The 26,495-nt window shown below is 37.6% G+C and overlaps 1 protein-coding gene across 1 annotated transcript in view; it reads right to left on the bottom strand.

Moving 5' to 3' along the window:
- Positions 1 to 26,495, bottom strand: part of MDGA1 (MAM domain containing glycosylphosphatidylinositol anchor 1) — an 802,309-nt gene that overhangs the window by 170,202 nt on the left and 605,612 nt on the right. Inside the window, exons 9-10 of the mRNA XM_053712693.1 lie at positions 11,756 to 12,025; positions 9,390 to 9,541 (exon numbers count right to left, since the gene is read on the bottom strand). Coding sequence (XP_053568668.1) covers positions 9,390 to 9,541; positions 11,756 to 12,025 — 422 coding nt within the window. The remainder of the gene's footprint in view (positions 1 to 9,389; positions 9,542 to 11,755; positions 12,026 to 26,495) is intronic.

Genomic DNA, 26,495 nt, shown 5'->3' with positions numbered 1-26,495 from the left:
GCTTCTCGATCAATCTGGGCATAATTTCTCTCAGATGGAGTTAGAGATCTGGACGCAAAAGACACAGGACGTTCAGAACCATCGGGCATAATGTGTGAAAGTACTGCGCCTAAACCATATGGTGAAGCATCACAGGCTAGTACCAAAGGCTTCTTAAGGTCATAGTGGACAAGAAGTCTTGATTCCAGAAGAAGTTGCTCAGAGCAACTGCTCGTGTACATAAGTCAGTCCAGGCCCACTGGTTTTTACTATCTAAAAGACGGTGTAGTGGATATAGTAAATAAGCCAAATTTGGTAACAATGTGTGATAGTAATTGAGCAACCCCAAATAAGAACGTAGCTGAGATTCATTAACAGGGGTGGGAGCATGAACCAGCGCTTTCACTTTTTCAGCAGTTGTGTGGAGACCAGTCTTGTCCATTACATGTGCACAATATTCTAAACTCTTGCAGAAGAACTCACACTTTTCCATGTTAACTTCCAGTCCGAATTCCTGTAGGCGCTGTAAAACAGCTTCAACATTGGCTTTATGAGCAGCATCATTTTCACCAGTGATAAGCATGTCATCTAACATACAGTGGGTATGTAGAATACCTGCCAAGATCTCATCCATTATCCGTTGCCACACTGCAGGTGCTGGGGCAATGCCAAACACCATCCGCGTATACTGAAAAAGTCCTTTGTGAGTGTTGATAGTTAACAGGTGTCTGGATGCACCTCTAATTGTAAGTATGCTTGATGCAAGTCAATTTTTGTAAATGTTTCACCCCCTGCCAGAGAACTAAACAATTCTTCAATCCGTGGTAAAGGATACTGATCAACAAGTAATTGAGGGTTAAGGCCCACTCTGAAATCTCCACAGATGCGTATGTGCCCATTTTTTTTCTGACAGGAACTATTGGGGAAGCCCTTTCACTGCTAGAAACTGGAACAATAATCCCCTGATTTCGTAGTCTTTCTAGTTCTGCTTCAATTTTAGTTTTAAGTGCAAATGGTGCAACTCTTGGTTTATAAAATTTTGGAATAGCATTTTCTTTTAGGTGAAGCTGAATCTGCTTGTCTTTCACTAAACCTAGGTTCCCATCAAATATAGTTTTATATTTGTGCTTTAGTGAATTAATCCAAGAAGAATTTGAATTGCCACTTTGGTCCAGCAGTTTGTTAAGCGGTAACTGTTGTGGTAACTTTGGCATGCCCAATGCTTGGATCCAGGATCTACCAAACAAAGGTGGGCCTCCTTTAGGTAAAAAGTAGAGGCGTAGCTTTTTAGTTATCCCATTAAATGTCACTGTAGGTGATACACACCCAATAGGCTTTATTATTTCATTTGAATATGTTTGCATGGTGACAGCTGTTGGAACAATTGGTTGCCTTAGTCCCAGGCGGTTCCAATCAGCAGATTGCTGCTCCTGTATCAACTTCCATAATGAGAGGTCTACCATCTATATTCACCTTTGCTTGCAGTTCTGGAATTTTATTTTCAAGGCTGTAGATCTGTAATGTGTATAATGGTTTGTCTTCCTCTGAATCAGTGTGTGGTGTATCTACTTGCACATGAAAAGCTGCACGTGACTTGCTGCCTTTCTTACTTTTATCTCTGTCTAAGGAACTTCTGCACACTCTCTTTGTATGACCAATCTTCCCACACCCATAGCAGGTGCTGTTTCTAAACCTGCAGGCATTTGCCGTGTGATTTGTGTCACCACATCTGTAACAAGCTGTCTGTGACCCTTGTCTAGCTGGATACTGTTTATTTAGGTGCATACTTGTATGAAAAACATCTACATCTATTTCCTTATCACAAACTGCCTGTGCTGGGGCCTGGAGCATTTGTGCATCTTTAGTAGCAAGTTCCATGACTGTAGCTATCTCTATAGCACGCTTTAGTGTTAAATCATCCTCTGCTAATAGTCTCTTTTGTACTGTATAGTCCATGAGTCCAATAACAAACATATCACGTAAAGCAGTGTTTAAATAATCCCCAAATCTGCAGCTACTTGCTAGTTTCTTTAAACTGATCACATACGTTTTAATGTCCTCATGCTGCAATTGCTTGCGTGTATAAAACTTAAAGCGTTCTGATATCTCCAGAGGCTTAGGTAGGTAGTAGTCAGATAACAGGCAGATCAGGTCAGACAGAGGTTTAGCATTAGGTTTATCTGGTGAGAGAATGTCCCTTAATGTAGTGTAAGCTGCTGAGCCTATAGTTGTCAGAAACACAGCCACTTGCTTATCAGCTCCTATGTTATTTCCTGTATAATATAGCTGAAACTGTTCAACTCATGTGTCCCATCTGTCTGTGTCTGGTGCAAACACAGGTAAGGTGCCAATAAGTGCCATTATAGGGTCAGACCACAGATCCTCGTCGCCAGCTGTTATGTTCTCTGTGTAGTCAGGATTAGAACATTCAGTTGTTACCTTGTGTCTGATGTCTCTTGCACATATCATGAAGACTCTGCAGCCTGAACTTTAGATAACTTTTATTTAGCTACAACCACATGGCCTATTCATTAGCAGGTTCATCAGTAAAACTAACATGGCTTCTGATGATGTCACAGAGACCCAGACACACCCAGAGGGCGTGGTGAGCTGAGCTTAAAGCTGCAGCACTTCTAAAATATAATTATGAGACAAGGTTAGTGCAAAGATACAGTAAAAGCTGCAGTAATCTTAACACATATATACATACAAACAAATATTAACACATATACACATGCATACACATACAAACACACATAAATATACACATATACATATAAACACACACACATATTAACACACACACACAAACATACACACACATATTAACACACACACACATACATACAAAAAAACTAAATCTGGCTCCTAAGTATATTGGTTGGCTCCTTGACTCCTAAAATACATTTGTTAAGCCCTGACTTACCTTTTCTGCAATGTGCTGTTACCCTGTATCACACTGGAGTTCAGGAAGGGGGAGGCAATTGAAAAGAGAGGAACATAGTAAATATTTACACTGAGATAGAATGGAACAGTAACACCTGCAGGTAGAAATTAAAAGTGCAGGCAATTTTAACTGTCACGGACGGTCTTTCTGCAGACACACTACAGTTTCTGCAATGAGATTGCACAATGTTCTGCCTTGGTCCTTTATGCAATTTAAGAAGGCCTCCCGCTTTACCTGGTTTGAAGATAATCTTGACAGGAGAAATCTACCCCTTGGAGGGCAAGACTTATATCCCATTCTGTAACCCTGGGATACTATGTCCACAGCCCATGGATCTGGGACATCGCATATCCAAGCCTGTTGAAAAAGAGAAAGCCTGCCCCCCACCTGATCCAAATTCGGATCGGGGGCGGACCCTTCATGCTGACTCAGAGTCAGCAGAAGGCTTTTTGTTTTGTTTTCCCTTGTTCCAAGGCTGGTTGGATTTCCAAGTGGACCTGGATTGGTCTGGTTTGGAAGAGGAGGACTTCTGCCTCTTAAAGTTATGAAATGAACGAAAATTAAAGTCTGTCAACCCCTAGGTCTATTCTTCTTGTCCTGAGGTAGGAAAGATCCCTTTCCAGCCGTAATCTCTGAAATGATTTCTGCCAGACCAGGTCCAAACAGAGTTTTACCCCTTTAAGGTAAAACTAAAAGTTTTGCCTTTCAGGAAACATCAGCCGACCAAGATTTTAACCACAGAGCTCTGCGGGCTAGCACAATGAAGCTAGACATCTTAGCTCCCAGTCTAATTATCTGCATATTGGTATCACAGATAAAGGTATTGGCCAGTTTAAGAGCTTTGATCCTATCTTGGATCTCCTCTACCGTAGTTTCCTCTGAAATAAGATCAGACAAGGCATTACACCAATAAGATGCTGCTCCCCAACCATGGGGATACTCGCTGTAGGTTGCCACTGTAATCCTTGATGGATGTACATCTTTTTTTTAAGTAACCCTCTAGCTTCTTATTCATTGGATCCTTAAAAGAGCAAGTATCCTCTATAGGAATGGAAGTTATCTTAGCAAAAGTGGAACTAGCTCCTTCTACTTTAGGCACATTGTGTCATAAGTCATGAATAGAGTCAACAACAGGAATTATCTTTTTAAAAACAGAGGAAGGGGACAAAGGAACCCCTGCCTTATCCCATTCCTGAGCTATAATTTCAGACATCTATCTTGGAACAGAAAAAACCTCCTCAGCAGATGGCGAATTATGAACTCTATCCAATTTAGAAGACTTTGAGGGGTTGACAATAACCAAGGGTTCAGTCTTCCAAAGTAGCTATAACATCCTTCAGTAGTAACCGGAGCTGTTTAAGCTTAAATCTAAAATTTACCTCTTCAAATTCTGAAGATTTTTCTGCTAAAGTGTCAGAGTCTGAGATCTCACTTTTAGAAGCTTCTGAAGTATTTTTCTCATCAGACAATTGAGAAAAAATGACTAATGCAGACTTAGAGGGGTCAGAAACCTTACTAGCAGGCAAATGTTTAGATTTCCTATCACACTTACCGGAAGAAGGTAAAGCTGACAAAGCTGCTGATACAGCAGCAATAATCTGAGCAGCAAAATCCCCAGGTAAATAAACACCCCCAGGTGGTTGAGAGGATACAGAAGCCACAGTATGAGAAACAAGTAAGGCTTGGGAGGTTTGAGGAGAAAGCTGAGGTATTTCACGCACAGCATTATCCTGAGAGATACTTGGCTCAGAAGGGAGAATTATTTCTTTGAATTTTAAAGTTTTTGCTAAACATGAGGAACAAAACTGCATTAGTAGAGCAATCTGGTTCTCTAAACAAAGCAAACATTTATCCAGAGAGATAGGCTGATCCTGTTCTGAGTCCATAGCTCAAAAGAACAGGTCCCACTAGTAATAACAATAACGATGTTCAAAGACCAAAATAAAAAATACAAAATTATTTTTTAATGAGAAATATAATGTTTAAGTGGGGAGGTAAACATGAAATTATGAAAAACTCAACTTGAGACAAGTTATCTGAAGCTCCTATCAGACAGGATGGATAAACCCACTAGTAAGAAGAAGCTGTGTATTTCCATCTAAACGTCTCTCAACTGAAGTCACTCCGATCGGCGAGAAAACTAAGCCGACACATCTCCTCATCTGATTTCAATCCTACACTCTCAGGCTCATAAAGATCCGCTCCTTAAAAACGTAAGTGCGGAAGTCACATGAGTGGCCCGGAAAACTTACTGCGCCACACATAAGAGCATGAAAGTAAAAAACGGCCGCATAAAGTTTAAACAGCCATCAGCCCTCTCTTCAATATAAGCTGGTATACATCCAGCACAAGTTTAATCTGCCTCCCAGATAATGTAAGGGAAAGTAAAACACCCCTGCGATACAGTCCGCCAAGAATTAGGGAAATTAACCCCTTAATTCTCTCTGTTTGTTAGCTCATACTAATAAAGTGCCAATTTTTCTTCTTTAGGAGCTATTAACCCCCAATAAAAGCTGCCCCAACACTGTACCCATAAAACAATAGGATAACTATGTCCCAGAAAGTGATCCACTTGAGGGTTGACAGGCACTGCCCTCCCTGTCATGGACCTGTAGTAAAAGAAAGAACAGAGTAACAAACCCTGGCTTTCTGCAACGGGGTAGCAAACTTGTTAGAAGTAATGCAAAGACTTCCTTGCCGCCTTCTAACTGCTAAAAGCCACCACTGCTCTTACTCAAGAGATTGACATGGACACAGCTAGATCCCAATCCTTGCTTGCAGGGAAAAATACCCCAAAAAATAATTAAATATCTTCAGGCACCAACTTCGCACATTCTCCATTGACAGAGGCAAAGAAAATGACTGGGGATTATGGGTAAGGGAAGTTACTCTTAGCAGCTTTGCTGGGGTGCTCTTTGCCTCCTCCTACTGGTCAGGAGTTGAATATCCCACTAGTAATTAGAATGACATTGTGGACTCTCCATGCCATAGGAAAGAAATAATAACTTTAATGTCCAATATGCAGAGATCTAGTGAATTCATTATAATCTCAGGAATTGCTGAGGAATACTATTCTTCTTCCATTCTTTATACAATTTCTAAGAAAAAATAAATATTGCAATTTAAAATATACAAATCTGTGGGACCCGTTACCTTATCTGCAACCAATTGATTGTAACCACCTTACTAAGCAAATAACCACTAGGATCCCAAGACCAAAGCAGTGGCATACCAAAATCCTTATTCAAGAATTGAATTGTCGTCTTGATTAATCATTCTGGCATTATGGACACATGACCCTTCCACCTTGATGGGGGCCTATATCCTCATCTTCCATTTCTACTTTTGCTGGTTCTTCCAATTATTTTCCTCAGAAATGTATGACCTTTATCCAATCCTACTGCTAAATTTCAAGATGTATTGCCTAATTTTGGGTTGGTAAAGCAATTAATCCACCTGAGTTAAAGGGGCGGGCTGAATATAAGAACTGAATCTCCCCCCCATTCTACCAATATGTTAAGTTAAAAACTCTACCAATATGTTAAGTTATTAAAAACTTAATGAAACAGAAAGAGAGAGAGAGAGAGAGAGAGAGAGAGAGAGAGTTGTGTGAACTCATGAAGCATTTTGGAGCTAATGTAATTTGTGTTGGAGGGATCTGTCACAATGGACTAACCTTGGATTCTTCTTGGCCCCAGAGCTACCTCTAATATGTTTTAAAGTTTAAAGCACATACATTTTGTTGCATAATAAACATTTATGAGCTGCAATATATATTAAATAATAATTTACTTCCTTGCTTCATCTATAGAGGGTAATGAGTGCTTCTGTGGCACATTTAGTGACCATTGTAAGCAAACTCACTGAAGTAAACATGAGTGTGTAATAAAACTGACATATTAAAGCTTTCATAATCTTCTCCCATTGACACCATACATTGGGAGAACATGAATGCTTTATTTTAATCATAAAGGTTTGACTCTACTTTCCCTTTAATGGCTGCCCTTATTAATAGACTACAGTCACCTGTGTAGTGCACATGATATTTATGACAACTGTGAGAGTGGTGCATTATTGGTATTTTTTCGAGTCATACAGTTACTGAAAAACTATCAGCACAGCTCTGCAGATGGCCATATCTATAACAGGAGGTTAATGAGTCTAGGAAGCTATTTCCAACAGAGCTCGGTGTTAATGAGGGTTTTCTAACAGAGTCAACTAGCCATAATCTCTTGGGATAATGCCACGGCAGCCTTTATGTGCCACATGATCTGCACTGGCTTCATCCTGCCTCAACACTCCTCCTGTAATGTGGCATCAGGGTAAATGATACCCATGGCAATACACTGCTGTGTCATGTGGCAAGAAGACAGATGCATATCCACCTGTGATGCCAACTCAACAGGAAGTCATTAAAACTGGGCGGCTGACCTCTGAATGCTCCCTGTTGTGTCTGCAGCATATCAACATATTTAATTTGCTGTTTCCATTTTAATAAACATACAGGGCTTTAAACAGAAGTCCATTAGAGATTTCTATTAAATGTTACATTTTGTTCATGCAATGTTGATGCAAAAATACTTACATTAAATCACTGCTTTAAATACAAGTCAGAGATTAGATATCCGAAGGAACAAAATGAAACATTTGATGGATGATTCTCATAGATCTAGATTCTAAATATACAAGACAGACAAAACGACTGCTGGACTGGCCTAGATTACATGTGATGGGTTATTTTGTATGAGATTTGTAGAGTAATTTACACTTTAGTGAAATCAATACCATGGATTTCCCTTTGATAACCAGGAGCATAAAAAAACTAAAATATTTAAAATTAACTGTACATTTTTAAAGAGAGCTTATCCTAAAGGTTAATACACTACACAGTGTAGAACAAGCATTTTGTGTTAACTGTTGTTTTTTAAATATATTTAAATCTTTAAGGAATGAATGAGTTTGTCAGGTGACCTTGGGCATCCAATAATTATAGTTCAGTATTTTCATGTTATTTAAATGTAAAGGAAAAATGCAGCTAACACCATCTAATCAATAGTAAGCCCTAAACTGCCAGACCAGCAAATGCAATAAACCCTTATACCAAGCCCCTAACTGCTTTAATTCCCTAAACCGTGTGAACCCCCCAAATGTAATAACCTCTTCTCGCTAAATCTACCCAACAGCCACAACTCCTAACACCAACCCTAATTCTCTACTATTTCCTAAACCATCATAACGTCACCTTTTAATAACCCCCATGCAATAACCCTCCGCTGGCAAAACACCCAAACAATTATTAACCCTTAAATTGCAAGACTCCCAATACAATTAATCCCCACCACTAAAACTCTCTAATAATTAACCCCCTTAATGATGAGGGGAGTACTTAGGGAGCTATTATTTATTTTTATTTTTTATGAATTTGTTGTGCCGTTGCTAGACACTGTGCTAGCATAAAATACTAGGGCAATGTGACAAGAAATGAAAACTACTTGTAATTCTAGTGCAAAGATGGAAGCTGTATCAATTTAGCACAATTTACTTGTGTCTGGCCCTATGAGTTATGTGACAAAAAACATTGCCAGTTGCATTCCGCTATGGTCCTACAATGCTTGCAGATAACAGTCAACACTTTACCTATGTGTTTACCCTCCTTTCAGGAGTTAAACTCATGGGACTCCATTTTTTGTCCATAACCTCAGAGGTTGCGAATGCCAAATATTGTGGGCTATTTTGTCTGGGAAGACTAACAAGCCATGCTCTTGTGTAATTGGATGTGTGAGGGCAGGGGGGAGGGTCAGATTGAGCATTTTGGTCATACCTGTCTGGAAACATTGTCCAATAGGTGGCACATATAGCTTGAGTCATCAATGCAATAATAACATGTTATAACCAATTAAAATGCACTACTTTGGTATTATAAATGTCCCTTTAAGCAGTATTTTCATGAAAATTTGTCGAGGAGATAAATACAATGGGTTCTCCTTTTATGGATCTTATTCAAATGCAATAAAGGAGCTCTTTAAATTGTTTTTTACATTAAAATAAGACATTTTCAGTTTTGAAGACATTGCAACCAATGCAAATCTTATATACTGCTCTATCAAAGCATTCCTAAACTTCTTCAATAGTATATAATTAGGGGGGCCATATTGCCGCTTTAAAAAGGGACACATATGAAAAATACATGTCAGGGTTGTTTTCAGGGCTGTTTAAAGAAATGTTTAATATAAGAACCCTGACATATGTATTTTTCATATGTGTCCCTTTTTAAAGCGGCAATATGGTCAACTTACAACTAATATATAAGTCGTTATCAGGACCGCCACCACTACAAGATTATTTACTTCCCTCTCAAAACAACACAGGTAATATCTAAACCAATAGGGTCTTTATTACAAGCGTATTCAGCGATACAGTGTAAATAGACAATACATGAGAGAGGGTTTATTGATAACCTTACTTGCCGAACTTCCAGCTTGTAGCTAATAACTGGATCCACAGCCCCTGGCTCTTTCTGGGTCCACTGGAGAAGGAATGAGTAGTTGTTATATTGCCGGTAGGTTTTGATTGGGGTGGGAGTATCATAGTAGAATTCTGGGCTGTAGGCTTTCCCTGTAAAAGTCACCAGAGGTTATAAAGGCTTCTCCACAACAGCTGCAGGAGAACTGGGAATTATGTGCCCATAAAAATAAAAACGACTCTTACCCAATATTGCTTGAAACATCATTGTCTTATGTTTATGAACAAAAACTGTGTGCAATAAAATATAATATGGCACTTTATCTCTAGTCTTATAGAAGAAGATGGGCCGTAATATCACAAGTATTATTTTAATAAGGACTCTACTACAAACTGCTATGTTCATCTTAATATTCGCCTTTAGAGTAAAGCAAAGACAGTTGCTCTAAATATAAACTATATCAAACATATTTCTTAGTAAAATCCCTTTTGCTTTAAAGGGGCAGATGTGTTTGAGCATCAGACGCAACAAAGAAAAAATACTTTTGTGTCCTCTACAAACGCCGGAGTACATATGTTTGTTGTAAGAGCTTAAGACATTGTCATAAACCTATGCAGCAAAGCAACCAGTAACTGACAAACTCAACACAGGGCCCTGGGGCTCCCAAAGCTAAGTCAGTAGCAATAGTAATAATATACATGCTACTCTGTATAATGATTGTGAGGATAGACAGATAGATAGATAGATAGATAGATAGATGATAGATAGATGATATATATATATATATAAATAGATAGATTGATAGATAGATAAATATATAGATAGATAGATAAAAAGATAGATAGATGATTGATAGATAGATGATAAATAGATAGATAGATAGATAGATAGATAGATAGATATATGATAGATGATAGATAGATAGATGAAAGATAGATAGATATAGATAAATAGATAGATAAATGATAGATAGATAAATAGATAGATAGAGATGATATATATATATTTATATATATAATAGATAGATAGATAGATAGATAGATGGTAGATAGATATATGATAGATGATAGATAGATAGATGAAAGATAGATATAGATAAATAGATAGATAGATAGAGATGATATATATATATATATATATATATATATATATATATATATATATTAGATAGATTGATAGATAGATGATACATACATACAGACAGGCAAGCAGACAGATAGAACATTGTTAAATTAGTTGTTACATTGAGATTACAAATTTCCCCGAACCATGGAGGAGCACACAAGGAATAAACACATTCACATACGATAAACTTTAAAGGGACATTACAGCCTAATTTGGAATTCATGTGGATGCATTTCAGCTTTGGATAGAAGCATTCTGTAATATACATTGTCTATATAAAATGCTTCTAATAAAAGCAATAGCTGTTTTAAAGTGTATTTAAGTAAGCACCGTGCGTGCACCAGCATTTTAAACACATCACTTGCTCAGAGAGCCTAAGGTGCTTGTATTATCTGATATTTGCTCAATTTGTTAATTGCTGACATGATAAAGGCCCCACTGGTAGTCTGAGCAGCTGCAGTATTTAAAATGCTGGTGCACTGAGAATATCTAGCTATGCACGTGCAGAGACAAAAGTGAGAACGTTTGCTAGAAGCATTTTGGCCAGTACATGTATTTTACAAATCTGTTTCTATTCAAAAATGTAATTAATCTATGTGCATCTAAATTCTGACTGGAATGTCCCTTTAAGTTGGTAAAACGTACTGATTGCTCACCCTTGGCGTGTTTATAAATTATAGGTCAGGTTCTCATCTGACAATCCATAGCTCATCTCCATCAAACAGATAAGAAATGACCACATAGTTCATTTAATTCTAAGCAAGATGACTTTTGTAACCAGTGACAAACACCCCCAACAAACCACAGATAGGGATTCTAGAGACTGTAGATCTTAAAGACCAGAAGGCTCTAAAAAAGGCAACAGATAAAGTGAAATATAAAGGAACTAGTCCTAAAGCCCTTGTACACGGGCCATGTCCCACCGGCCCCACCCATGGTCACGCCCCCCATCTGGCAAAGCCCCCCCGCCCACTCCCACCCACCCTCTCTGCGGTCTGATCCTCACAGCGGTCATTGCTGATCCTTTCTTATGGCCATGTGTGTTTGTCTTGCGCTGCCGTCTTTACTGCGCATGACTGCATCGGACAAACATACCTGAGCTTTTATAATATAGGATAGGGACATATAAATTTGTTAACCTTAGTTTGGAGATGCAAAACCTCAGAACTAGCAGCAGGTAGTAGTTGAGGGTTAATAAATATTATCATCGGATTGGCTGATACTGTAGCAGTGAGACTCACCAGTCACCTGGAAGATGCAAACATCAGATCCCACGTCATTGGATATGGTGCACTCATAGGTGCCACTTGCTTCACGTGTCAGGCTGTTAATCTTCAGCTCAGAGTATTCCTGTTGTTCTGTTACTGGAGAACTCAACAGGTTCCTGTTAAGTCTCCATACAGCTGTAGCTACTTTGACGGGACTGCCCTTTAGCATCGTGCACCTCAAGGTAACGCTACGCTCCATAGCCTGGCGGATGTCCTGAAATTTTGGCTCTACAACCGGTGCAACTAGAAGGAAAAAAAATGTTGGGTTTTGATTAATATTTTTCAGATTTGCAATATAACAATAATAATTGTTGCGCTTGCTAAATGTAACCAATCAGCAAGCGCTATCCAGTGTCTGAACCACAAATGGACCAGTTTCTTATCTTAAATTCCTGCTTTTTCAAATTAAGATACTAAGAGAAAGAAGAAAAATTGATAATAGGAGTAAATCAGAAACTTGCTTAAAGTTGCTGCTCTATTTAAATCATGAAAGAAAAAAATTTAAGTTTAGTGTTCCTTTAAAAAAATGTTCATTCATATGAAAGAGCAGTAATTAATCAAGTTAACTATATGTTGTCTAAATAAATACATAATAAACACTTTATTTTGTTTAAATTGAAAGTAACTCAATAGCATAAAATGTGTCATTCTACTAATTCATGGACTTAAAGTGAAGGTCCATTTTGATTAATTAATAAAACTATTAAAAACAAGGGAACTTTAATTCATCAAAATTGACATTTCACTGTTTTCTTCAAAAACGTACCTTTTAATCCTAAACTCCAGCGATTCCATGGCCGTCTGAAGCCTCAGCAGAGGTCAGAAATGACGAATCAGGCTTCCTCAAATCACAGCTTCCCCCCCGGGGGAATCTTGGCCTAATGCAACTCTGTGATTGGAGGAAGCCGGATTTGTCATTTTGGATCCGCGAAGACGGCTTGCGACGGGCGTAGGAAGTGCTGGAGCGGCTGCCAGGATTAAAAGGTAAGTTTTTGAAGAAAACAGTGAAATGTCAATTTTGATGAATTAAAGTGCCCTTGTTTTTAATAGGTTTATTAAAAACCATGCACTAATTTATCAAAATTGACCTTCACTTTAAAGGGACATAAAAAAACAAAATATCTTTCAAGATTTAGAGCATACATTTTTAAACAACATTTTGTATCCCTTGTTGAAGGTGCAGCAATGCATTACTGGTGGTAGCCAGCTGAACACATCCGGTAATCCAATGACAACAGGCATATATGTACAGCCACCAATCAGCAGCTAGTTCCCAGTAGTGCATTGCTGCTCTTCAGTCTACCTAGATATGCTTTTCAACAAAATGAACTAAGCACATTTGATAATAAAAGTAAATTGCAAAGTTGTTTAAAAATTGCATAATTTATCTGAATTATTAAATCATTTGTGTGGTTTTATGTCCCTTTAATGTTCAGTTAGAATTAGCAGGAAGGTTCACTCATAACTGATACAAGTTTCAGTTTGTATTTAAACAATGTTTGTCACATTTGTAAGCAAAACTAAATTAAGTGTTTAGATTCTGACAGAAGGGAGTACGCGTCACATTTACAGAATATTCTGTTTTAATTTGATTAAAAAAAACAAAGACATAAACACACAATTATATGTAGTAAAATAAAACCACCAAAAATGCTGATGCTGCAAAATTTAAGTAATAAAAATCAAGACTAAAAATAAAACAACTTTATCCTAATAATATAGAAACTTAATAAATATATGGAGTTATTTAATTAATATTTAATACTACATTAAAATAATACATATATAAATTATTATTCATAACAGTTACAGTTGTATTACAACTGATATACAACATAATAAAATCATAATATATAACAGTATAATGTTTACTGGATTTAAAAAAAACTGTGAGATACTAATGACCCCAATAATTGAATACATTTATATAATCTGTTAAAGGCAAAAACAATTATTACATTTCATTTGCATATTTCTTTTTTTTTTTTATAGTGATTACGTTTGTGATTTCATTATCAAATCATAAGAATCTCAGGGTATATCAAAATTGCCCATTTAACATCAAAATATTATAATTTCTTAATTGTAATCAAAACATTTCTTTATTAATAAAAAACAATTTCAAGATCCTGAATCAACATCGAAATATGAATTTGAATCAATATGTCAAATAATAATGTTTTATAAATAATATCAAAATATTTTTTTTTATTAGAAATCATAACATCAAATCAACTATGCAACATCAAAGTTCACTAGCCAAAAATAAAATGTAAAAATCTATAATTTCATAATGCATTTTTTCCTGATAAAATAAAATTCTCTCAAAATCCTAATTTACATTGTTAATTTACTTACGGCTAGATTTAGAGTTTTGTCGGTAAGGACCCGCGTAGCTAACGCCGGCTTTTTTCTGGCCGCACCATAAAAATAACTCTGGTATTGAGAGTCCACATAAAGGCTGCGTTAGGCTCCAAAAAAGGAGCGTAGAGCATATTTAACGCAGCTTCAACTCTCGATACCAGAGTTGCTTACGCAAGCGGCCAGCCTCAAAAACGTGCTCGTGCACGATTCCCCCATAGGAAACAATGGGGCTGTTTGAGCTGAAAAAAAACCTAACACCTGCAAAAAAGCCGCGTTCAGCTCCTAACGCAGCCCCATTGTTTGCTATGCGTAAACACTTCCTACGTCTGCACCTAACACCCTAACATGTACCCCGAGTCTAAACACCCCTAACACTTATTGACCCCTATTCTGCCGCCCCCGCTTTCGCTGACCCCTGCATATTATTATTAACCCCTAATCTACCGCTCCGGACACCGTCGCTACTTACATTATCCCTATGTACCTCTAATCTGCTGCCCTAACATCGCCGACCCCTATATTATATTTATTAACCCCTAATCTGCCCCCCACAACGTCACCTCCACCTGCCTACACTTATTAACCCCTAATCTGCCGACCGGACCGCACCACTATTATAATAAAGTTATTAACCCCTAATCCGCCTCACTAACCCTATAATAAATAGTATTAACCCCTAAAGCTAAGTCTAACCCTAACACTAACACCCCCCTAAGTTAAATATAATTTTAATCTAACGAAATTAATTAACTCTTATTAAATAAATTATTCCTATTTAAAGCTAAATACTTACCTGTAAAATACATCCTAATATAGCTACAATATAAATAATAATTATATTGTAGCTATTTTAGGATTTATATTTATTTTACAGGCAACTTTGTAATTATTTTAACCAGGTACAATAGCTATTAAATAGTTAAGAACTATTTAATAGTTACCTAGTTAAAATAATTACAAAATTACCTGTAAAATAAATCCTAACCTAAGTTACAATTAAACCTAACACTATACTATCATTAAATTAATTAAATAAAATACCTACAATTACCTACAATTAAACCTAACACTACACTATCAATACATTAATTAAATACAATATCTACAAATAACTACAATGAAATAAACTAACTAAAGTACAAAAAATAAAAAAGAACTAAGTTACAAAAAAATAAAAAAATATTTACAAAGTTCAGCTCTTTTGCCTGTAAAAAAACATACAATACCCCCCCCCAACATTACAACCCACCACCCACATACCTCTAATCTAACCCAAACCCCCCTTAAATAAACCTAACACTAAGCCCCTGAAGATCTTCCTACCTTATCTTCACCATACCAGGTTCACCGATCGGTCCTGAAGAGCTCCTCCGATGTCCTGATCCAAGCCCAAGCGGGGGGCTGAAGATGTCCATGATCCGGTAGAAGTCTTCATCCAAGCGGGGCAGAAGAGGTCTTCCATCCGATTGAAGTCTTCATCCAGGCGGCATCTTCTATCGACATCCATCTGGAACGGAGCGGCAGCATCCTGAAGACCTCCGATGCGGAACATCCATCCTGGCCGACGACTGAACGACGAATGACGGTTCCTTTAAATGATGTCATCCAAGATGGCGTCCCTCGAATTCCGATTGGCTGATAGGATTCTATCAGCCAATCGGAATTAAGGTAGGAATATTCTGATTGGCTGATGGAATCAGCCAATCAGAATCAAGTTCAATCCGATTGGCTGATCCAATCAGCCAATCAGATTGAGCTCGCATTCTATTGGCTGTTCCGATCAGCCAATAGAATGCGAGCTAAATCTGATTGGATGATTCCATCAGCCAATCAGAATATTCCTACCTTAATTTCCGATTGGCTGATAGAATCCTATCAGCCAATCGGAATTCGAGGGACACCATCTTGGATGACGTCATTTAAAGGAACCGTCATTCGTCGTTCAGTCGTCGGCCAGGATGGATGTTCCGCGTCGGAGGTCTTCAGGATGCTGCCGCTTCGTTCCAGATGGATGTCGATAGAAGATGCCGCCTGGATGAAGACTTCAATCGGATGGAAGACCTCTTTTGCCCACTTGGATGAAGACTTCTACCGGATCATGGACATCTTCAGCCCCCCGCTTGGGCTTGGATCAGGACATCGGAGGAGCTCTTCAGGACCGATCGGTGAACCTGGTATGGTGAAGACAGGGTAGGAAGATCTTCAGGGGCTTAGTGTTAGGTTTATTTAAGGGGGGTTTGGGTTAGATTAGGGGTATGTGGGTGGAGGGTTGTAATGTTGGGGGGGGGGTATTGTATGTTTTTTTTACAGGCAAAAGAGCTGAACTTCTTGGGGCATGCCCCGCAAAGGGCACTGTTCAGGGCTGGTAAGGTAAAAGAGCTTTTAACTTTAGTAATTTAGAATAGGGTAGGACATTTTTTATTTTGGGGGGCTTTGTTGTTTTATTAGGGGGCTTAGAGTAGGTGTAATTAGTATTTTTCTTATGTTTGTAGATATTTTTTTATTTTTTGTAACTTAGTTCTTTTTTATTTTTTGTACTTTAGTTAGTTTATTTCATTGTAGTTATTTGTAGGTTTTGTATTTAATTAATGTATTGATAGTGTAGTGTTAGGTTTAATTGTAGGTAATTGTAGGTATTGTATTTAATTAATTTATTGATAGTGTAGTGTTAGGTTTAATTGTAGGTAATTGTAGGTATTTTATTTAATTAATTTAATGATAGTATAGTGTTAGGTTTAATTGTAACTTAGGTTAGGATTTATTTTACAGGTAATTTTGTAATTATTTTAACTAGGTAACTATTAAATAGTTCTTAACTATTTAATAGCTATTGTACCTAGTTAAAATAAATACAAAGTTGCCTGTAAAATAAAAATAAACCCTAAGCTAGCTACAATGTAATTATTAGTTATATTGTAGCTAGCTTAGGGTTTATTTTATAGGTAAGTATTTAGTTTTAAGTAGGATTAATTTATTTAATAGTAGTAAATTTATTTAGTTTTATTTAAATTATATTTAAGTTAGGGGGTGTTAGGGTTAGGGTTAGACTTAGGTTTAGGGGTTAATAAATTTAATATAGTAGCCGGTGACGTTGGGGGTGGCAGATTAGGGGTTAATAAATGTAGTTAGGTGTCGTCGATGTTAGGGACGGCAGATTATGGGTTAATAAAATTTAACTAGTGTTTGCAAGGCAGAAGTGTGGCGGTTTAGGGGTTAATACATTTATTAAAGTGGCGGCAATGTCCGATCTGCAGATTAGGGGTTAAACATTTAAGTTAAGTGTTTCCGATGTGGGGGGCCTCGATTTAGGGGTTTATAGGTAGTTTATGGGTGTTAGTGTACTTTTTAGCACTTTAGTTAAGAGTTTTATGTTCCGGTGTTAGCCCATAAAACTCTTAACTACTGACCTTTAAATGCGGTAGGAGTCTTGCCAGAAGAGGGTCTACCGCTCACTTTTTCAGGCGATCATAATACCGGCGTTAGGAAAATCCCATTAAAAAGATAGGATACGCAATTGATGTAAGGGGATTTGCAGTAAGCTAAAATTGCGGGGAAAAAGTGAGCGGTAGACCCTCTCCTGCCTGACTCGTTATACCAGCGGGCGTTAAAAAGCAGCGCTGGGACCCTTCAACGCTGCTTTTTAAGGCTAATGCAAGACTCGTAATCTAGCCGTATATGATTCAGCCTTAGATATTAGAAATGATCATATTATTGTAATTTTATATTCAAGATAATATTAGCAGTACTAAATCACAATATATTTGTTCCCATTCAGTTTCACAAAACCAAGTTTCCTATTTCAAAATTATAATATATTTTTCTTTGCAGACAGCTGGTTTAAGTTTATATGTATAAAAAAGATATATTTATTATTAAAGGGATAGGAAAGTCAAAAAATAAACTTACATATTCAGAGAGAGCAGGTCATTTTAAGATTTTAAATTCACTTCTATTTTCAAATGTGCTTTGATGTCTTGGTATCCCTTGTTGATAAAGAATACGCACATATCCTACACTAGTGGGAGCTTTTTTCTGATTGGTGCCTGCACACATTTGTCTCGTGATTGGCTAACTAGATGTGTTCATCTAGCTGTCAGTAGAGCAATGTTGTTTCTTCAGCAAAGGATAACAAGAGAATTAAGCAAATTTAATAATACAAGTAAATTGGAAAGTTGTTTAAAATCTTATGTTCTATTCAAATCAAGAAATAAAAGTGTGGGGTTTCCTGTCCTTTTAAGTCATTTTGAACATGTCATAAGTCATAGCAAAATAATTATGTTATGGAGTACATCAATATTCAATTAAACGTTATGCTAATAGGAAAATAGCAATGATAAATTTAAAAAGAGACACTATTATGTACTATATAATATTTACTGTAGGAACAATTGCAAGCTCTATTGGTGGACAGCAACATGCCCCACAATAAAGCAAAAATTACCTTGGATTTCAGCACAGTAACATTAAAAAAACAAAAAACAATTGTTATACTTTTAAGAAAACACATACATGAATGGCCCTTTAATATATAAGCTTTCCTTTGAAGTTTTTAGAATTTTTGGACAGTTCCTATTTAAGAAAAAAATAAATAAATGAATAAAAAAATTATCTGTGCTGAGTATTATAAAAAGTTCTCAAGCGTTCTCAGTTCATGAGGTTTACTTATCAAGCCGTCAACTTTCTTGCATTAGACGGCACCAATACGCTCGCCTGACATCGCCTAACATCGCGACCGCGGACCTGAATAAGCTCTCCATATTTATATAAAAAGCTATCAAAAAGCTGCGCACCAAGTATGGGGCGATGAGCAGAGGACTGTTGTTAACTAAACAGTCATCGATCTCGCTGCTATTTGGCATTTTCCCAGCTTTATTTATATACTGTCACTAAACACCGCCACTATACTAAACTGTATAACCCCTATCCCGCCACTCCCGGACCACGCTGCAACTAAATAAAGTTATTAACCCTCATCCCGTCGCTCCCGGAGCCCACCGCAACTCTAATAAACTTATTAACCCCTATTCCGCCACTCCCCGACACCGCCGCTACTAACTAAATGTATTAACCCCTATCCCTCCCCTCCCGGAGCCCACCACAACTAAATAAATGTATTAGCCCCTAAAACCCTGGCATCCCACATCACTACCACTTACTAAACCTATTAACCCCTAAACCGACAGCCCCCCACATCGCCATAAACTAAATTAACCTATTAACCCCTAAACCTAACAACCAGCAAACTTTATATTAAATATTAACTCATCCCTATCTTATAATAAATTAAAACTTACCTTTAGATTTAAATTAAACTATATTAAACTAATAATTAATTTACCCTAACTATTATCCTACAATTACATTAAACTATATTAAACTATTAATTAATCTACCCTAACTATTATCCTACAATTACATTAAACTACAAATTAAATTAACTATATTACATATTTAAAAACCTAACCCTACTCAAATAATTTAAATCTACTATAAAGAATTACAAAGTTACAAAAAACTTACACAAAATAACAAACACTAAGTTACACAAAATAAAAAAGAAATGATCAAATATTGAAACTAATTACACCTAATCTAAGAGCCCTATGAAAATAACCCCCCCCCCAAAATAAAAAAAATAAACCCTAGCCTACAATAAACTGCCAATACCCTCTAAAAGGGCCTTTTGCGGGGCATTGCCCCAAAGAAATCAGCTCTTTTACCTGTAAGAAAAATACAAGTACCCCCCAACAGTAAAACCCACCACCCACACAACCAAACCCCCCAAATAAAAACCTAATCTAAAAAAACTAAGCTTCCCATTGCCCTGAAAATGGCATTTGAATGGGCATTGCCCTTAAAAGGGCATTTAGCTCTTTTTCCTTGTCCAAACCCTAAGCTAAAAATAAAACCCACCCAATAAATCCGTAATAAAACCTAACGCTAACCCCCAAAGATCCACTTACAGTTTCTGAAGACCTGACAGCCATCCTCAACAAAGCGGCAGAAGTCCTCATCGAAGCCGGCAGAAGTCTTCATCCAAGCGGGCCGAAGTCTTCATCCAGGCGGCTTCTTCTATCTTCATCCATCCGGCTCGGGTAGCGGCTCCATCTTCAAGACATCCGGCGCAGAGCATCCTCTTCTTTCGACATCTTCTACCAAAAAGGTTCCTTTAAATGACGTCATCCAAGATGGCATCCCTTAAATTCCGATTGGCTGAAAGAATTCTATCAGTCAATCGGAATTAAGGTTGAAAAAATCCTATTGGCTGTTGCAATCAGCCAATAGAATTGAGCTTTCATCCTATTGGCTTATCCAATCAGTCAATAGGATTGAGCGCGCATTCTATTGACTGAAATAGAATAGCCAATAAAATGCTAGCTCGATCCTATTGGCTGATTGGATCAGCCAATAGGATGAAAGCTCAATCCTATTGGCTGATTGCAACAGCCAATAGGATATTTTCTACCTTAATTCTTTAATCTAAGGAACGCCATCTTGGATGACGTCATTTAAAGGAACCTTCATTGAAGAAGACGTCAAGAGAAGAGGATGCTCCGCGCCAGATGTATTGAAGATGGAGCCGCTCCGCGACAGATGGATGAAGAGAGAAGATGCCGTCTGGATGAAAACTTCGGCCCGGTTGGATGAAGGCTTCTGCCGGCTTTGCTGAGGACTTCTGCCGCTTCGATGAGGACTTCTGCCGCTTCGTTATGGATGGATGTCGGGTCTTCAGAAACTGTGGGTGGATCTTTGGGGGTTAGTGTTAGGTTTTTTTAAGGGTTTATTGGGTGGGTTTTATTTTTAGATTAGGGTTTGGGCAACGAAAAAGAGCTAAATGCCCTTTTAAAGGCAATGCCCATCCAAATGCCCTTTTCAGGGCAATGGGGAGCTTAGGTTTTTTTAGATTAGGTTTTTATTTTGGGGGTTTGGTTGTGTGGGTGGTGGATTTTACTGTTGGGGGGTGTTTGTATTTTTTTATGCCCCGCAAAAGGCCCTTTTAAGGGCTATTGGTAGTTTAGTTTAGGCTAGGGTTTTTTTATCTTAGGGGGGGCTTTTTTATTTTCATAGGGCTCTTAGATTAGGTGTAATTAGTTTAAATATTTGATGATTTATTTTTTATTTTGTGTAACTTAGTGTTTATTTTTTTGTGTAACTTAGTTGTTAGATTTTTGTAACTGTAATTTTTAATAGAGTAGGGTTAGGTTTTTAACTATATAATATATTTAATTTAATTTGTAGTTTATTGTCATTTTAGTATAACAGTTAGGGTAAATTAATTAATAGTTTAATATAGTTTAATGTCATTTTAGTATAACAGTTAGGGTAGATTAATTAATAGTTTAATATTGTTTAATGTAATTTTAGTATAATAGTTAGGCTAGGTTAATTATAGTTTAATATAGTTTAACTTAAATCTTAAGGTAAGTTCTAATTTATTATAAGATAGGAATGAGTTAATATTTAATATAAAGTTAGAGGGTTGTTAGGTTTAGGGGTTAATAGGTTAATTTAATTTATGGCAATGTGGGGGGGCTGGCAGTTTAGGGGTTAATAGGTTTAGTAAGTGGTAGTGATGTGGGAGGCCAGGGGTTTAGAGGTTAATACATTTATTTAGTTGTGGTGGGCTCTGGGAGCGGCGGGATATGGATTAATACTTTTATGTAGGTGGCGGCAGTGTCGGGCGGCAGATTAGGGGTTAATAAGTATAATGTAGGTGGTGGCGGTGTAGGGGGTGACAGATTAGGGGTTAATAAGTGTAGGTAGGTGGCGCGGTGTAGGGGCGGCAGATTAGGTGTTAGTATAATGTAGGTGGCGGTGGTGTAGGGGGCGGCAGATTAGGGGTTAATAAGTATAATGTATGTGGCTGCGGTGTAGGGTGGCGGCAGATTAGGGGTGTTTAGACTCTGGGCTTATGTTAGGGCGTTAGGTGTAAACATAACTTTTCTTCTAGCATAGAAATCAATGGGATATCTGGCAGCAGCGAACATAAGCTTTCGCTGCTTTCAGACTCACATTGATTCCTATGGCATACGCCGCTTCCAGGGTGGAGGATTGAAAACCAGATACCCTGGGCCTGAATAGTGGCGAGCGTACCTGGTAGATATTTGATAACTTTGCATTCGGAACATCTGTAATGACGTAAGCATCGATCTGTGTCGGATTGAGACCGGCGGATCGTATGTTACGACTTTTGCCAGTCTGTAGGCTTGATAAATAAGGGGAATCAGGCTCTCCACAATTACGCTGCAGAATTCCAGCATATTTGTGGTTGACGGCTTGATAAATAGGCCTCCATATGTCAAATAACAATTTTTTTCAATAAAAGTTTAAAAATACAACCCACACCAATGTTTTTAACTATGAAACCTACTCTCTCTAAACACCATCTAAATGTTAATTTGTTATTGCAATGGAGTGATGAGAGGTTTAACCCCATTCAGTGCTGATACATTTTTACACTGCTGTGCTGGTTGTAGACATATGATACTCCTTATACGCATATTGGCACATTCATTTCAGTATTCTTATTGTGCTACCTAGTTTCAACATCACTCGGTGCTCAGCTGATTAGAGGAGGAATTCCCTGTTTCACATGAGGGGCCTCACACTATTCTAATTAAGTCAGAGGAGAGATTGGGGCTATAAAATAGTCATCATCCACAGAAAGATAATTTCAGGGAAGCCTTATTGCAATGGAGCATCACAGTGATGTACCATTACACGCAATGTGTGATTTGTTTGCTACCAATAGCGATACAAGTTTTAACTTTTTTTTTTTTTTAATCTGTACTCAATAAAAGTGAAGTTTTAAGGCAATAATGCTTCCCTGGAATTATCTTTCTGTGGATGACATTTATACTGTGCCTGGCACCGGGTTAAGACGCCTTTTGGAAGTCCTGCAATCTGTAGGAATGTGTTTACAAAGGATATATGTGGGTAACTGGAGCCAAGGACGGAATAGCGTCACACTGCAGCCATGCTCTGCGACTAATAGATATGGTGCATTGATACAGTTGGTGACAAAGCTTCTCTGTGGACCAGTCCATGGAGCCACTATAAGGTACTGTCAATTATAGACACTTTCTTTTAAAAGCACATGTATTTGCAACCTTGGATTTAGGCATTTGAGCAAAATCTCTATAGAGTAAGGAATTTTATTGAAAAGTCTGCTATGAAATAGTCCCCTCACCCACCACTAGATATTACATAGTTTCTAGTGGGGAGAGTGGTCACCTTCTTTAACAAGGACCAGCTGCTTCCCAGGGAGACCAGTGACTGCTCATTTGAAAGAGGAAAGTCTGCATTTTCACATGTGGGTTTATTTGTCCTTCTAGCACAGAGTGGAGATAGTTACTCTGTTAGAGTTTCACTCTCACTCAGGGAACATAAAACAGACTCCTTTCATTAAAATGTGGGGCCTCACGTCCCTTTAATTGCTGTGGGGCTGAGATATGAGATTTTACAGTAACCCCCCCCCCCCACACTACAAACAGAAAATTCAGAAACAAGGCATTCCGTACAGGAATCACCACACCAGGGACGGAACTACCACTGGTGCAGCAGGTGCAGTGGTACCAGGGCCCAAGAGCTAGGGGGGCCCATAAAAGCCAGTATATATACAGGCGTATGCAGAAAGTGTACAATCTTAATGCAGGGGAGTCTTTTATTAGTGCAAGTAGCAGGTCCATCTATCTATCCTCAAAATCATTATACAGAGCAGAATGTATTTTATTACTTTTGCTTTTTACAAAGTTACCTTTGGGGGCCCCAAAAATCTTGCACCAGGTCCCTCTGTTGAGTAGGTCCACTACTGCACCACCCCTGTATATGTGACATCAATCAGTGATTGTGAAGGAGACTACAGTCTCCATACCCAGCTGGTGTCTGAGGTGTCCACTGGTTCTGCATCCAAAAGGGGAACCCCCAGTAGGACGAAACCACTTGGTTCACGCTAAGTGCTTAGTACACATGTGCATCTGTTAGTGATGTTAGCTGCTGAATGCAGAATTAGGAGGCTGTTCCCAGTATATGGCTCTTTTTGGAGCCAGATCTCTGCTTATGAAAGTGCAACACACAAATATCTGGCTTTGCACAGATCTTAGTGTGCCGAATGCACGCGTCTATTGCTTAGTGCACTAAAGGGGTTAAAAATGTTAGTATATAATTATATTCCAATGTAATTACACACAGCATGAACTTATATTAATAGTAAAGCGAATAACAAATGACTTCATAAATATTGAATTTATTAGCTGGTAAAGGTTATTTTTGCTTTAGTTTTGTATTTGAATGTTATTGTAAAATCCCTGTGAAATTGCACTTGAATTTCTTGCGATGGCTCTTTCTTATAGTCGTTTGTTTGTGTTTCGTGTATTGAACTAGATTTTGCTTGTCATAATTGAAGCATTTGTTCCCTAAACTACAACTCTACAAAATCACTTGAGCTGGTTTAAAATGAATACATGAGAATTCTGATTAAGTCTTAGCAGGAGCTTTTTATTTCACATTTTTTGTTCTAAATCATTATTCATTTATTTTAGAACAAAACCTTCTAAGAACATTTTATTCTGCATCTAAACGAGTCATTAGTTAAGTATACATTTGTGTTAAAAACATTTTTTGTAAATGTGTATTCATTATTACTATTAATATTTTTTTTTGTGCCATGTTATTGTATAAATATATATTCCTTTTAAAGTTATCATAGAATATTAGAAAAAATATTACGCATTTTACTTTTAGAAATGTCTTTTAGTAAGTCAAAATGTGATCCAAATAACGTGTAATGTGTTAATCATATAACAGAAATGTGTATGTCCATTTTAGTATTCCTCAACAGTGGCAATTAAAGTGAATGTCAATTTTGATGCTTAAGTGTCCGGTTTTTAAAAATTCGATTAAAAACAGGGGCACTTTAATTCATCAAAATTTATATTTCACTCCTGTTGAGAAAAAAAAACTTACCTTATAATCTTCACAGCAGCCCCAGCTTCCTCCGGTCGTTGCACGCAGCTCCAGCTTCCTCCGTTCGTTGCAAGGCATTTCTGACGTCAGAAATGATGGATAGGTTATTCTCCAATCACGGCTTCCCCCCCTGAGGAATCAGTGTCTGATTCAATGCCCTGATTGCAGGAAGCCGGATTCCTAATTTTAGACCCAGGAAGAGGCTTTGTGATGGGTGGAGGAAGCTGGAGCTGCTGTGAAGATTAAAAGGTAAGTTCTTTTTCTCAACAGGAGTGAAATGTAAATTTTTGATGAATTAAAGTGCCCCTGTTTTTAATCGAATTTTTAAAAACCGGGCACTTTAGCATCAAACTTGACATTCACTTTAAGTGAGATATATATCTTCAAAGAAAAGGAACAGAATGTACACGGATTGTGCATATTGTGTACAGTGATACGGCCAGGGGTCAAGTCCTACAAAAAAAGTGTGGGAACTCACCAAGACTTCCACCCCCCTCACAATTAATATTGTTTTATATACCCACACACTATATTTATATGTATATAATCTATACACTTTGGTTAATGAAAGCAAATTAAATCCAGTGAAGGGTTTAATGGTTGCCTTTGGGCCTGCAAATCCTCCTCTGTCACAGAGTTTCATCCACTTAAGGTGCAATAGTCCTATTTCTGCTGAGGGGAGCTAAATAACCACAGAGCAAGTCATACAGAAATGTAAGCACCATGTGTTACACACATTGCAGGGTGATAACACAGCAGGACTACTGATAAGCTTGCATTTAATGTATGGTAGGAAGTGTTACTGCCCATTACTAGATGATCTCACTATCCCTCTAACCAGACTGTGCTCCAGCTTCTCTTAGCAGCAGGGTTTACTGAAGCATTTCTGTTCTCTGTCTAGGGGGAACTTAGTTCCACCTGCAAAAATAGTGCAGGAACTCAGTTCCCATGCTTTCCAGCTGGACTTGATCCCTGGTGATAACACTATGTTGGCAAACGCTATATATATAAGCACAAATTGTGGTTCTGCCCCCTGGCATCACCTGCACGCGAGGGTGTAATTTCTGTCTGTTGTATGTTTCATCATAGACCTATATCTTTTATCCTGTGATATTTCAGTGCACGTTTATTATATATAGAAATTTATTTTGACATTTCAAATATTATGAGTTTTGAAAATACAGTAATTCTTTTTAGAGAAACTGTTAAGATTTCTGTAAAATATAATTTGTGTTTGCTTTAAATTTAATAAAAAATATTAATTGTAATGGGACAGAAGTGTCAGATATTTTACATTTAAAGTTGTTGAACATTGTTAGGGGTTGTTCTTACATAGATTTACATTGGGAAAGTTTTGCACAATTTGTTTTGCGATTTTGCTGAT

The sequence above is a fragment of the Bombina bombina genome, chromosome 4 (genome assembly GCF_027579735.1).
Source record: "Bombina bombina isolate aBomBom1 chromosome 4, aBomBom1.pri, whole genome shotgun sequence".
Classification (NCBI taxonomy): Eukaryota; Metazoa; Chordata; class Amphibia; order Anura; family Bombinatoridae; genus Bombina; species Bombina bombina.
Note: the sequence above shows the minus strand (reverse complement) of the source record. Positions and strands in the feature narration are given on the sequence as shown.